Source organism: Psammomys obesus, unplaced genomic scaffold (assembly GCF_907164565.1).
Source record: "Psammomys obesus unplaced genomic scaffold, mPsaObe1.curated_primary_1811, whole genome shotgun sequence".
NCBI classification, from domain to species: domain Eukaryota; kingdom Metazoa; phylum Chordata; class Mammalia; order Rodentia; family Muridae; genus Psammomys; species Psammomys obesus.
This window is the reverse complement of record NW_026593947.1, coordinates 3,981,551-3,996,434: the sequence shown is the minus strand read 5'-3', so window position 1 is coordinate 3,996,434 and position 14,884 is coordinate 3,981,551. Positions and strand designations below refer to the sequence as shown.

The window sequence follows — 14,884 nt, the reverse complement described above, 5'->3', positions numbered from 1 at the left end:
GCCTAACCTTTCCCTCCCCCAGCCCCAGTTCAGTCCACCCATGCCAGGACAACAGTCTCAGATTCTTAGAGACTCCATATTGTTCTGTCCTTAGCGACCACAGTCTTGACTTGGCCTCGATCAACCTCGATCTCCAGATATTCTGTTTGGCGGCATGGGAACATGAACACACACACACACACACACACACACACACACACACACACACAGACATGCACACTCCCCCCTCATGCCAGCTTCCCTGTGACCCCAGTGGCCACACCCTACCCTTAGCACCGGGCACAGACACCAGGGTTACTGTGGACTTTGTGGGCGTGGGGTGCCCTTTCAGAGAGCTGGCTGGCACAGACACCGCTCTGTCTTGCACTGCAGAACTAACGGCTCAATCTTTGGGCTCTCGAGCCTCCCCGAGTCACAGGAGGTCTGCTCCAGGAACAAAGCGATTTTGGTTGTGAGGTGTCGTCTCCCTCCCCTTCCGGTGACAGTGAGTGATACCAGTGTGCCCCCAGCCTCCGCTCTGCTCTCTGCTGACCAGTCTCCATGCTTACACCTCGGGGCCTGGTGCTTCGTGACAGGTTTTGTTGAATATGTGGCTGAGGCTTGTGGTCCACGTTCGGCTGTCCTCCCTCAGGTCAGCCACAGCCGGGTATGGTCAGCCAGCCCTGCTTCCTGGCCTCGTCTCTCACCATCACCACCCTTATTATGCAACATTGAACTCTTCTCTGGGACTTTCCCCACCCCCGTTGGCCTCGGCCTCATCCTGACCCCTCCCCTCCTAAATCAACACTGAGGACTGGGGTCTCTTCTCTACTCCTGATCAAAATCCCCCTCCTCCTCCTCCTCCTCCTCCTCAATGAACAGGCTCCTCTGGACTCATCCTTAGGCCCCAGCTGCAGCTAAGCTTCACGGATTCCCCCACTGGGCTTCTCATCTCAAGCCCTTCATACCAGTGATCCAAGCTAACCCACCTTTTACACCGCAACCAAGAGGATCTTGCTCGATTAAGTTTCAAAGATGCCAAGATGGACCAGCCTGCCTCTGGCCTCAGAAGAACAAGGCCTCATACACCTGCTGAAACCCAAGCCCGACCCTACTGGGTCATGACATACCTTTTCTTGCACTTCCTCTTGCTCACACCCATCGGTGGTGAACTCTGCGTGTGGAGATTTGAGGTTCAGGAAACCTGTCCCCTGAGTTTATGCAGACCACTCATGTGGTGGGGTCTGCAGACTGCTCAGCAGCAGGTTGCAAAAAGGAGAGAGCTATCCCTAAAGCCCCAAAGCCATTTCTAGGGCACCAGGCCCCTGTGCTCGCCTTTTCTACCATCAGACTAAAACTTCCTGCCGACACTGGCCGCTGCCCTGGTTGGTCCTGGAAGGGACACAGCGCACACTCAGAAGGGAGTTGGGCCTTTTATGCAGAACTGGGAATCTTCTACATTTCAGTCAAGGACCCATGGCACCCCAGGTGGGAGATGGGGCCTCTGGGAAACTTTACTACAGAATTCACCTCAGCCACCATCTGGCACAAGAAAATCACAGAGAGTACACACCCCACTCTCTCAGCCCCTGGGTACAGACACAGTTGAAGGTGTGGCCAAAGTCCCTCAAAGGCCCTCCCCTCTGTTTCTGATAATACGATTCCACTTCCCTGTCATATGGTCTCTGTTTCCGACCCTAACCTCTGCACACCAACTATTAAAGAAGGCCCTGCCTGACCGCTTTGCGGATGCTGGTTGGGTGTCCCTTCTGGGTCAAAGTCACAACCACCCTTTGTGGCCTCACCCATTATCTTCTAGATTCTTACACTTCAATGCTTGTTAAGTGCACCAAGAATCTCTCCCATCCCTTATCCCTCCCACATCCCTCTCTCACAGATAGTCTATCACAGACTATTTTTGTTCCTCAGAACACACTTTGTGGGCACCCTGGAGTCCGCAGACTGTAATGACACACTATTCACTAACGCCGCCCCTGCGGCCACATGCTCACAACGCATCAATTATCCTCGGTACTCACCTATACACGCCTGCCTGCTGGATGGCTTTGAACTTGTGCCCTGGTGCTCCTTTTTCTAAAAGTAGGGGTGGTACCTGGTGAAGAACCCTCGCCGATTCCTGTTTCCAGGTTTACAGTGGCAGTGTAATAAACGAGCGATTCAAGACATACCATTCCTAGCAGTCCTAGGCCAGCCACAGTCATGGGCCAGTCGGGAAGGGGGAAGGGCAGGGAAGCAGAGCCCAAATGACAGGGAAATAACAGTCACAATGCTGCCACCGAAGTCAGCCGCGGGTATGGTACTCCATACCTGGGGGGCATTTTCCTTACCAAGAAGAAAAAATCATGAGTGAGAAATAGTTGTGTAAACATTACCTCATACTGGGGTAAGCCTAGTCCCTTGGGGAGTGCTGCATATAGACAGGGACACGGGACAAGGGGAGCCCAGGCTAAGGAAGGGCATGTGTGCAGAGAAGGCATCTGCCCTGCCCCCCACACCAGCCCTGGGAAAACAGCTAACACCCCTCAGTGCTACCAGCCCACAACAAAGCTCTCCAACACAGCAGCAGCTCTGGGCCTCTTGCTCACTGGTTCAGATGCAGATGGCCTGCTTCTGAACCACGGCCGCTGCCTTCTGTCCCTTTCCTTCCTCTACACCAGAAAATTTCAGCCCTGCTTTGAGTTTTGCCTGTGAGCTAGAGTGCCTCAAGAGAAAACTGAGAAGAGTGTCTTGCCCGCCCCAGGTGCGGACACTCTGCCATTTACAGCTCAAGGGCCCAGGAGCCCAGGTGGGGTGAGGAAGCAATTGAGCGAAGGAGTGACATTCCCATGGCCCTTTCCCAGGTATATCAAGTGTGGGGGGTCTGCCTTCCTCCCCCCTCCTTGGGAAGACAATCAGTTCTCTGAGGTCTGGTTTTCAGTATCTCATAGGCCAGGAGTCCTGGTATGAGCCCCTGCCCTAGTTCTCTTGGAAGAAATACCTTGCCAGCCACCTCCGTCCAGCTGTTAGATCTCAAACTGCCCGGCTGAAGCCTGCTCCCTTGCTCTCCTTACTCACAATGGAGGTGGGCTGACCGGGTTGGACCGTGCCAGTGTGGGGGTGTCCCCTTGCTCAGAAGGAGCCCTTACCAGATTGTCATGGCCACTTCCAAGCCCGTCTTGATTTTTAGTCAGGCACCCTTAAGTAGTCATCGCCAATCTGAGCAGACGCCAGGAGATGCTGATGGTCTTGTAAGGAGTCACGGGACTCATTCTCAGGGATGGACGAAGAACTGAACTTTGGAAAAGGCTACAGACCAAACCATGGAGAAAGGAGAAGCAGCTTGGCTCCTCCAGGCCTGGAGAAGCCCCAGGGGAGAGCCCACGCCGACCTGGGGATTTTATAGCCTCCCTGGGTCTTCTCTTGCCCCTATTGGTCCTGTTTAGAAAGCCAGCCCCACGCCTTCTCCCAGTGTCTTCTGGGAACAAGAAGCTGCCATCTCAGAAGGCCCCACTTCCCTTCCCTTTCTGCTATGTCCTTCTGGCTCTCCTTCAACCAGAGGGATTCTGGGGAAGGATAGTAAAGGTGGAGGTAGCAAAAAGGTAACTGTGGAGATGTGAACAGGGCTATAGAGGGAAGAGATCAAAAGCAGGAGCTGGAGAAAGTTGCCATTTTACCTGAAAGTTATCACATCAGGATATACAGAGGAGGTGGAGGTGAATTCCGCACTTACTGGGAAATTGATTTGAGCTCACTGAAATTTTAAAACGGTATTTAGAAACTGTCTTTGGCCAGTCAAAAAACCTCAGGCATTGTTATAGTGTGCCGCAAAAATATTTTAATGCTGGAAGTGGAGAGATGGCTCGGTGGTTAGGAGCGCCTGCTGCTCCTGCAGAGAACCAGAGTTCAGTAGCGCCCACACTGGCTCACAGCTGCTGGTGATTCCATCACCACGGGATCCAGTGTCTTCTGGCCCCGGTGTGTGCTGACACACAAAGGACAAACAAGCGCACACACATATAATTATCATTAAATGTTTTAATGTCCTGTTTTATGTTGGAAGACATGAACATTTTTTAGGTTTATGTGCAAGAGGCACAGGTTATTTCCCTGCATGTATGTGCACCCTGCATATATGAATATGCACCCTGCATGCATGTGTATTTCCCTGCATGTATGTGCACCCTGCATGCATGTGTATTTCCCTGCATGTTCTATCCATTATGAACAGTTCCCACGATGAGATGCCCCGCAAGGCCACAGCTTTGAACGCCAGTCAAGAAGACCCCTGGGCAGACTTAGTAAGCAGGGTCTCTCCCGGAAAAGGTTTTGCGCAATTCCCCAGGTCTCTGGGTCACAGGATTGGCCAAGTGGTTCAGGAGCCCCGACACGGGGCACTCCCCGGGGGGAGGGAGACACCGGGGCTTTCCCCACATCTTTGTTTACACACCACTTTGGGTCTCTGCACTCTGATTGTGGTGTTCACTCTGGCTTCCAGCTTCCATACTGGCCCAGGATGCAAGGCCAGCCAGTCAGCGGTCGGGCAGCTGCTAGCTGCCTTGAACAGTCTGAGCCGAGGGAGATGGGGCTGGAGCCAGGATGACACAGAGAGCCTCAGCAGAATGGGGCCGCAAGGGACCCTGCCCTGTCCCTCCTTATCTCCTGCAGCCAGGTGAGGACAATGCTCACAGTGATGGCCAGGAGACAGGGAGAGGGCTAAAGCAGCCAGGAACAGGGTAAAGGTTTTAAAGGCATGTCCCCAGTGACCACTGCCTCTCGCCAGGCCCACTGTCCGCTGGCTCACTCAGCTGTGACCTCATCAACAGCTAAAGTCATTGCTCAGGTTAGTGTCCTCATGGTTCAGTCACCTCCCGACAGCAGACCTCCGGGAGACCCAGCCTTACCACGTCAGCTCTGGGGAGTTTTCATCCATCCTGTACTCACCAGCAAAGTTGGTGCTCTGTGTGTGCACACTTCCCACGACCCCCCACCCCAGGAGAAGCCGGAAGAGTGAAGAAGAACACAAAGTATACGACTGCGCCTCAGAGCCGGGGGCCGTAAAGCAACTGTCGAAGAAACAGCCGTGACTGGATGCCTGAATTATCATAATGGGATCGTGTGTCACACAGAAGACCCGAGACTTAGCTCATGGTCTGTGAAATCTGTAAACAAACAAACCAAAACTTAGAGTGAAAACCCCTAAAATTCCACTGCCTTTTTAATGCCTTTTTGGCCTTTGTGTATACACTGGGTAGGAACAGAGGGTCTTATCCAAGTTCATGGTCAACTTCCTGTCTGTGTCCCACCTGCCTCACAGGAAGTCACCACGGTGCCACCTTGTGGTGGCTGGTCCGTACACTGTCCCACACTGAAGCTGGCTTTGGGGAAGAGGCAGCCATGGATGGTGTAGATGAGGGATTTGGAACCTCTGGGCCTTGTCTCAGGGTGGCATTCACCTCAAGTCCTGCACACAGATCACTCCATCTTGGCGGCCAGCCTCCCTGACTAGTCTGCAGCCAGAGGACCAGGGGGTCTCAGTCTAGGATGTCCCACCCAAGTTTTCAAAGATGGCCCAGGAACCACAGAAGAAGGTCCTGATCTGAAGCTCTTGTCAACCAAAAAGACTGAACCTGGAAAGGAAAGGAGCAAACGCTTAGTTGTTTTCCATCTGAGCTGAGGTCACCGGAGTCCGTTGCAATGCCAGGGCAGGCTTGAGGGTCTGGGGCTCGTGCTTCTCTCCTTTCCCCCTGGGGAGGGCATGTTTAAGTGGAGAGAGGCCTCGCTGGCCATGGCTGTGAGGTGCCACCAGCACCCTGTGTTCTGCCAGGCCGGTTCCTGGCGAAGCAGTGGCTTGTGGGATATGCAGGGATGAATTGGGGTTTGTGTTACACCTCTCATGAGAATCACTTCCTGGGTCACTGGGATACGGATCTTCAGTGTCCTCCTGAAGGCTGTGATCGGAAGACATCCTCACCCGTCTAAGGCACTACCGAGAGGTGGCAGAACCATTAGGAGAGGGGCCTAGTGGAGGGAGCTCAGGCTATCGGGTGTATCCTGGAAGAGGATCCTGGGACCTTGGTTCCCTTGCCTCTCACTTTCCACTTCCTGCTGTCAGGATGTCAACAGTCCTACCATGTCCTCTAGTCAAGAACTTCCGCCTTAACCCGAAACACAAGAGTGAGCCCCACGTGCTGAGACTGCTCAGTGAGAACCAGACAAACACTGTCCTGGTCATCTAAGACTGGCCTTTTGTCTGGGTGACAGGAAGCTGACACTGGGGACTAGCCCTGGTCACCATGGATGTCTGATTGCTGAAAAGCCAGTGTCCGCCTGAGGACCAAGAGATGCTGTGAGTTTACAAACAGCAGTGCCTGAGCCACACCAAGGCTGTGGAGGCAAAGCCCGGGCCCTGAAGGCTTTCCAGTGCCATGCCTTACCGGCTGCGGCGCCCCTACTGCCTGGCTGCCATCTTCCCACTAGTTACAGAAAGAGCCGCGGCCAGAGAGCCACAGACTGCGTCTCAGGAGCAGGGACGGCACCAGCAGGCGACAGGAGCAAACGCCCTGCCGGTAGTCGCCACCTGCTGGCCACAGGCGCACAGCACCGTCTGGGAGACTCCGCAGTCCCCCTCCATCCCCAGCAGGGACGGCATTTCTGAGACCCAAGACCCTCCGTGGGTACCAGAATCACACACGGTGCCTCTGCCTTTCCTAGTGAGAAAGTTTAATTAGGCGCAGCGAGAGGCTCATGACACATCGCAACAACCGTGGCCGCATGCTCTAATAAAGTTTACAACGCGCCGGTTATTTATTCCCACGGGCTACTTTGAGATCACAGTTGACCTCAGGCAACCAAGGCTAAAAATAACGGGTGCAGCTACGCTCAGAACCACGGCCGTCTGTTCGTGTTCACGCAGAAAATCCCAGCTGGTTTCTTTATAAACTGTTCAGTGGCTCAGGACTCCAAGAACAGGTCAGCTCACACGTACCTGGCCACACAGCAGGAAAGCAAGTGCAGAGGCGTAGCTTTCTCACTTGGACCTTTGAAACAAAGCCACATACTAACAGCCAGCATCTAAATAGATTTTTATTTTTATTTTTCTTGATTGGACAGAAAAGAAAAAGTCATTGGCCTTCATTGGTCTCCCTAAGTGCTGGAAACACCTGAACTCAGAAAGAGTGGACCTTGTAGAAAAGCATCACAAATTAAAAATATATTTCTCCACGTGGTAAAAGTGCTTTCAATCCAATTAAGGGTACAGCAAAGGTTACCTTAAACACAATCTGGAATTGGGCCTGTGATCGGTGGTGTCTCGGGGCCCGCCGCAGGCGAGGGTGTGCACAGAGAGTGAGGGCACAGAAGTGACAAGGCATGGAAGGCATTCTGCCCGCCACAGCTCAGCTCACCGACAAATGAGGAAGTGTCCCAAAGCCCCCCCGCTGAGAACATTCTGCATCTGTAGACCTTAGGTGGCTGCAAGGTCAGGTGGGGGCTGCAAGGTGCAGACGTTACTTGTTTCCTATCTGTGCGGAGGGCAGACCCACTGCGGGGCTCCGTGGAGATGTGTCAACCTCTGGCCGGAAGGGCCTGGGTCTCGGGAAGGACCCCCATGCCTTCCTGCCCCTGCGGTGGGCAGTCCCCAGCCCCAGGTCAACCCCCCAGGTGGCTCCCAGCCAGGCCTCCTCATCTGCTGTCCCTTCCCAGGAACCACCACACACAGAGAAAGGGCGATGGGAGATTTTGTTTTCACAAATGCTACATAGTTCTCAAGACAGGTATCTCTGCCAGCAAGGACACGGTGACAAAGTGCACAGCCTGCGGGTTCCCCGGGCCTTGGTAGCCGTAGCCACGGCTGTCCTGGAAGCCGGAGGCCCTTCCTGCCCTGCCACAGGCCAGACACAGAACTGCGATCATGCAGGGAACTGTGAGGGTGTGTGATGTGGGGGAGGAGGAGACACGTCTCGTTTACAGTAGACCTTAAGCAACAGTAGGAAAATAACCTGAAGATATATTGAAAAATTAAAAAAACGGCATCGCTCTTCCCTCTCGTGGTTCCCTCTGTGCCCTGCTCCGTCACCAGCCCTGTGGAGGACGTAACGGGGACACCCTGTTTCCAGTCCGCTGCAACCATTCCTGCCCACTGACTCTGAGGTTTAATGGCACCTTCTTTCCATGAAGCCACTGAGGCTGATCCCGCAGGAGAGTGCTGGAAACCCACGCCCCCTATTGCTGAGCGCTGGCTCTGAGCGGTCCATCTCGGAGCGTGCCTGGTCGACTAGAGCCCATCAGCATCTTTCAAGCTCTTTGGTCCACTGGTCCTTCTGCTGGTACCTTCCAAGGTCACGGCCCCGCCAGTCACCTGCCCAGGCTCTGGGGAGCCACCCTTTGGGGGGTGATGCGGAAAACAGATCCTGACCACACACGGGCCCTCCAATGAACACGCAGGTGACGGGCGCCTTTCTTGTCCCTGCCACCCCTGGGCCGGCACAGTCTCAGTGCGTTGGTGACGTCTCCTCCAGGCCCAGCAACTCCCTGACAAGTCTCTCTCCAAACTGGGCCCGGCTGTACCTCTTCACGTGGTAGGCGTCCGACATTTTGTACAGGATGTAGGCGTTGTTGACGGCGATGCTGATGGCGAACCAGAACACCTGCTGCCACGTCTTGTTTGGCTTGTGGGAGATGAAATACCTGGGAGCAGAGGGAAGGAGGCACAGCGTTGAAACCCGAGGCTTAAGCGCGCCCTCAAGGGGTGGGGGTGCTCCTTAACACTCAGCCAGCCCTGGAGAGGGGACGGTCAGAAGGCCCCACCCGAGGCCACATCAGCCCTGGCAAACGCTGGGGAGAGGGGACTCCTCCAGCTGAGGGGCTCCAGGAAAGCAGCTTTGTGAGCCACCATCCATATCCTGACCCTGACACACTCACTGGCTCACTAGGCTAGACTTGGGTGGGAATATTTCTTTCATCTGTCACTAGCACCCATCTGGGGTGAACAGGCCTCTGTCCACATCTCATCAGAAAGGTCACACAACAGGTGCGCTGGATACGGCTTGCGGGAGAAGAGCCCGGAAGCTCAGCATCTGCCCCATCTGCTCACTCCCCTCTGGTGGGAGCGCTGGGAACCTGCTGCGGGCAGGGTTTCATCACAGTGAAGAAAAACAATAAAGAAGAACAGAGCTGCCGAGGGATGGGGGAAGGCAGGGCTGTGACAGGCCCTTTCCCACCCCAGCACTCGGTTCTCAAAACCCTTCTCCAGGCCCGTCCACACCTCAGTGCTTGGTCCCTCAGCTCTAGGCCTTGTGGTGTGATTCCCACACGTGTTCCTGTTGCCCTTTGTCCTTCTCCGGGGAAGGCACAGGACCCTGGGTCGGACCTGAGGGCACTCTTATGCCCGGAACCTTATTTTAGGATTGTCACGTTTACTGTCTCTGCTTCTCGGCCACGTCATGCCTGAAGACCGCAGAGCGCCCAGCACAGGACAGCATCCCTCGTGTCCACTAAACCGCCAGCAACATCTTTGAAACACAATGACATTAATGTGGCAAGTGTCCGGTCAAGGCAGACTGTCAAGGAAGACTGGGTGTTCCAGGGAGAACAGGCTTTGCTCTCCCCTCCCACCCGGCCAGAGGCCAATGGCGGTCCCCTCAGCGGCCAGCAGGGCCCGGCTACCTGGCTAGCCGCATTAGCTTTCCTGTCTGCGGGAAGACTGGATGGAAGCAGCTGCACGTCTGCAGCCCCCTCCTCTTCGGTTACCGGCACCTTGGGAGGTGGCTCCGTGGTACACTCGTGTGCACTGCTTTGTGTGCTATGCGTGCACACGCCCACACCTGACCCCGGGCATTCCCGTGCAAAGGAGCCGAGGCCTTGGGCTGACTCCTGGCACTTCTGACAGATGGGAGGTGGGACTAGGGTCTACCTCATAGGTCCTCACGCCGCACACTTGTTCTTCACCCTGTCTGGGCCAGCACTACCGCCCCTACACGCCACTGTGGCGGCGGATTCGTGTGTCAACCCCCCCCCCCCGCTGTCCACACACCCACCTGCTGTACTTGTCGTCGTATCTACAGATGTAGCTGAGGTGAGCAGCGAAGGCCTCCACAGCCAGAGGGCAGGGGATTTCCCCGCTTCTTCGCTTGATGATGACACCTGTGGGTGTGACAGGAGCTCAGACCCCATCCAGGCACCCAGGCCCGGGGGTGGGGGTGGGGGTGGGGAACTGGGCCAGCACCATCCATCAGCTGCTTCAGCAGAGCCATGGGAGTGAGGAGGCACTCAAGGCAGACAACCACAGTCATCTGCCACCGAGGCTCCATAGCTTCGTGGGCACAGGGCCAATGGCACACCCACAGGCAACTCTAAGAGGCTCACGCAGGATGCCACCATGACAGGCCTGAGCAGAACTGAGGGGAAGCAGGCCTCCCGATTCCTCCCCCTGCCCTCATCCTGGTTGGATTGGCCAAGAGCTGGTGTTCTCATACACTGTTTGTCCAACACACACACACACACACACACACACACACGGAACACATCCGATGCGCCTCCAGAATCCTGCAAACCCTCCAGATCTCGCCATGTCATTGCACCAACAGCTGCTGTATGGTGTCTGTCCTCTGTGAACTGTCAGCCTACCCTACAAAGAAGGAGGTGTCTTTCTCAGAAGGAGAGAAGAAGACAGAGACAGTGGATATGGCCTAAGGGAGCAGATCCGGCCCAGACAGGACGGCTTATTGGCAACTAACTTAGGTTGTGTAGCTGGGAGAGAGCAAAACAGCTTAGAGGGTTGATGTCTGCCCAGCTCTAGTGCTTTACGCTTATAAAGTAAATTATAGTCTCTCCGTGTCCATTATTTTGAGAGTTGGCAGGGTTAAGGAAAACTGTTGCTTTATTGATTTCTTGTTACGGGGCATGGTGAGGGTTCCCATAGTGCTGGCGAGTTTTATGGCACACAGAGGCACACAGTGTGCCACAGACTATGGCACACATCCCACACGCCACACCCCTGAAACAAGGTGTCACACGCCCGGCATGCACACTCGAATGCAAGCTCCTCGTGCGCACACCGCACTGGCGGCCTCTCCGCAGATTCCTTGGCAGTCCCCTCAACCTCTCTCTCGGCAGTTCCACGCGGTCTTAACTGTCAGTTTCTGTAAGTACTGACACTGGCTTATTAAGTCCCTCTGCTCTGAATTGATCTTACGTCCCCAGAGAATCAGCAAGGGAAACAGCAGGCCGCCTGGCAGTCAGCATCTCATAGATGCTTTGCTTCCAGGAGCCCGTGATGATAACATGATCCACAAATTCCACCCAGAATGTAGCCCATCACCATGCCCCAAACCACAGAACCATCACACCTTAACAAGCAGGTGAGGCCAATGCCATGTGCCAATCAAATCCTCCCAGGTTGCCAAGGCAAGCTAAGAGATTCGAGATGCTCTTCCTTGCCCCTTCCCAGGACAGCAGAACCAATTACTAGAGATACAGATGGCTCGAGGGTCCACCAGGCTTGTGCCCTGGGTGCCCCCCCACACGCTCTGCTCACCTTGCTGCACGGGAGAGTAGGCGTTGGTCAGGAAGCGGAAGTGGCCCTTGTTGTACCAGCAGATCAGAGACATGTTCCCCTTCGTCCTGATCTGGTGCTGGCCCCGGGCCAGCGGCGTGGCAGGGTTGGTCAGCATGGATGGAGGGAGGCCAGTGCAGTCACTCTTCCTGGAGCTGAGCAGGCCGCAGCAGTAGATCCCTGGCAGGCAAGGCGCAAAATCTCACGTGTGCCACGGACAGGGCACCCCAACCCGAAGCCCGGGAGGGAGAGACGGTGCCTCTGCTCGGCTTCCCCATCCCTCCATGGGAGCACACCCAAAGGTCCCTTAGGCCATGTCGGGTACAATGGACCAACGCAACGGTGTGGCACCTGCAAACAGGCCTTGTTTTGGCACTGAGGGATATCATCCCACCTGCTTCCGGAAACCTGTATATCACGTGTGCATCACAGAAGGAGATCTGGAGGGAAAGGGCCCAGCTCACAGCTGAGCAGGAAAGGGGGTGTGAGGACATGCCCGGCAATGCAGCCAGAGTCCCTGGGATGGACACACGGTCAGTTCCTGAGACTCTTGTCACTGTAGACAAGGAGCACGGCACTCCATCGCCAGGAACTCGGTACCTCTAGATGCCTCTAAAAAATCCACGGTGACGCCATCTTTATATTACCTAACCTTAACTTCCTACCCAATGACTGTCTCCAGCGAGAGGTCTCTCTCCATCTCCTTGCTTACTGAGCTAGGGAATGGCTTTCCCCGGGATCTCAGGAGCAACCCTCCTGCCTCCTGGGAAGGAACCTCAGTGGTCCAGCCACGTGCCGATACCAGCTCCCGTGCGGCGCCGCACACCTGGCACTGGCCACACACACTCCATCGCTGATAACAGTCAAGACGTGGACCATCACACACACATGCACAAGCATCAAGGGGCGCACTTCTCTATACACGCCTCCACAGACACGTGGCTCAGACAACAGCCGCTCCCCACCGTGCTTCACGGAGGGCCAGAGCTCCTCTGGAGCCGCTGTGTCCTGTGTTGTAGGACTGGCTCCTGCTCAGTCTGATCTCTGGCTGGGCTCTTGCCACCCGTGAGCCCTGAGGCTGCCTGCACTGGCCAGTGCAGGGGTCGCCCCTACCTAGACTGCAGTGTGACCCACAGCGGCTGGCTGCCTCCTCACGTCAACACGGCTCCCAGGGCTCAGGACGCCAGCTGCCTGTCCCTCCACAGCTCGAGAGCGTTCAGTCTGAAGGCCTGACGGCCGCTGTGTGCCGTGGCTAACTGTCTCGATTCTGTAGCTTCTGTCTGCGAGTGATACTTTCTGAGCTGTCCCCAGGGCTTTTCCTCCAGGCCTTTGAGGGACAGAACCACACAGCACGGGACACACACAGGAGTGCCTAGGGTACACACGGGGGGTGCCCAGAAGACTGGCAGAGCTCTGTGCCAATGCTGTCTCGAAACGGCGGGCCCAGACTCCCACAGCTTGAGAGTACCAGATCCCAGCACTCAGGGCCCTGAGATGCCTGGGCAACCCCTGCTAGCCACTCTCCTGTCTGCCTCGCCCTCTCGTCACTTCCCCCAGCGGCTGGCCATCTGGGAAGGACCAACCTTGCTTCTCAAATTCTTCGAACAGGGTGAGGCTGGTGATGCTGGGGCCCGTGAAGATGATGTAGTTCTTCCCAGCCGCGGTCCGGCACAGGCTCCGGGCCACCATGCCGTGGAGCTGTGGCTTGTTCTTCAGAGCGTCCAGACCATCGGGGCCACCCCCTTCCTTCAGGTGGACATAGATCTTGAAGGCAAATACACAGAGGTCAGAGTGACAAGGGTAACATGGACCACAGCCCGAGGCTGTAGGAAACACGGGGTCAGAGGAGGCAGGAAAAGCACCCCATTGTGTTATCTGCCTCACGCAGCCCCAGGTCACCACCATGGCTACCCAAAACCTGAGCAGCTGCTGCTTTAGCCTGGAAGAGTCCATGTGGGAAAGGAGCAGTTAAAGATGGCGAAACTCACAGTCAAAACTGATGCAAACTTGAAGCACACACACACACATGTGCATGCATACATATACACACACACACACACACACACACACACAAAGGCCACTTCAAGGGCTAGCCATGCTCTTACATGGGTACTGTCCACTGGGCACATAACTAGTCTGTCCAAAGGCGGGCAGGACAGCCCCCATCTATCTCAACGGCACCAGACACACAGTGGAGGTCAGACACACTCCAAGGCCAAGAGAGCCAAGAGTGTTGTGGAGGTAACATGGTTTTGTCTTTATTCCGGGTGTGGGATGTGGGGCTGATTCAGATGGTCCACAGCAGCAAAGTATTTGCCTCATCAGGCTCTGAGCGGGGGCCCTTTGCCAGCTGCAGACAGTTTAACTCTGAGGACGCTGAGAGGGAATAAAAGCCAGAACCAGAACGTTGAGGGGACTGAGGAAGAACAAGGCTGCTGGTGATGCCCCCCCACTCACTCCTCCTGGCTGCTGTTGATGCAACGTGACAAGAAGAAGTTGGGGCTATCCTGAACAGAGGACTTGATTTGCCCCAAGGACCCTGACGACCCTATCCAGCTAAAGAAAGTAGCTAAAGAGAACCCGCCCCCTCTCCCCACTAACCTCCTTGTTTTCCTACCCAGTATTAGGGTGTTGGAAGGGACTGGGGTGGAGAAGGGAGGAAGAAGATTAAGAAACGTAAATAAAATGGTTTTTAAAAGGGCACAACCAACAGGGTGTGCCGAACTCGGGAAGCATCCCTGAAACACGATCCATGCCAGCCGTGTGATTGCTGTGGGACCTCAAAGCTTTGTCCCCAAGGAGTGGATGTGGGAAGAGGATGGATCCAAGGGCAGACAGGCCCGGTCTGCAGGGTGCTGACTAGTCTCTTCTCCTAAGGACAGTGGAGGTTTCGGGAATGCTTAGACTTCTGTAGACAGAGGCCAGACAGAGCCTACCACTTTCCTGTGCTCCGCCCTGCAGAGCAAGCTGACATTGGAGCAACCAGACCACACCAGAACTGCCAGGAGCTGGGATACCAACAGCACTCTGAGAAATGCCCAGAAGGAGCACCTGGAAGGACCCGTCCTGCCTGACGAGTTTGGGAGGCCCCTACCAAGCACAGGCGTCCCTGAGGACCGAGAACACGAAGGCCCAACTCTGTTTAGGTCGGAGCACAGGGACGTGCCTAGGCAGCGAAGTCTTCAACGGAGTGAGCAATCCCTCAGAGCAGTGGTGCCCAGCAACAGAGCCACAGGGCCCAGCAGCGGTCAGGAAGCTGGGTCCCGGCCTGCCACGGATCTTCTGGAGGACGCAGCTCAACGTTTTTGCTCTGACTGTACACTCTAGCTTCAGCCAGCACGGTCTCTACAGACA

General features: G+C 55.5%; 1 protein-coding gene across 1 annotated transcript in view; it reads right to left on the bottom strand.

Annotated features, from left to right (window-relative positions):
* Positions 1–7,022: 7,022 nt before the first annotated feature.
* The window catches only part of Pgbd5 (piggyBac transposable element derived 5), a 56,219-nt gene continuing 48,357 nt past the window's right edge, over positions 7,023–14,884 (bottom strand). The window contains exons 4-7 of the mRNA XM_055617597.1: positions 13,114–13,294; positions 11,513–11,710; positions 10,014–10,119; positions 7,023–8,664 (exon numbers count right to left, since the gene is read on the bottom strand). Coding sequence (XP_055473572.1) covers positions 8,469–8,664; positions 10,014–10,119; positions 11,513–11,710; positions 13,114–13,294 — 681 coding nt within the window. The 3' untranslated portion in view covers positions 7,023–8,468. The remainder of the gene's footprint in view (positions 8,665–10,013; positions 10,120–11,512; positions 11,711–13,113; positions 13,295–14,884) is intronic.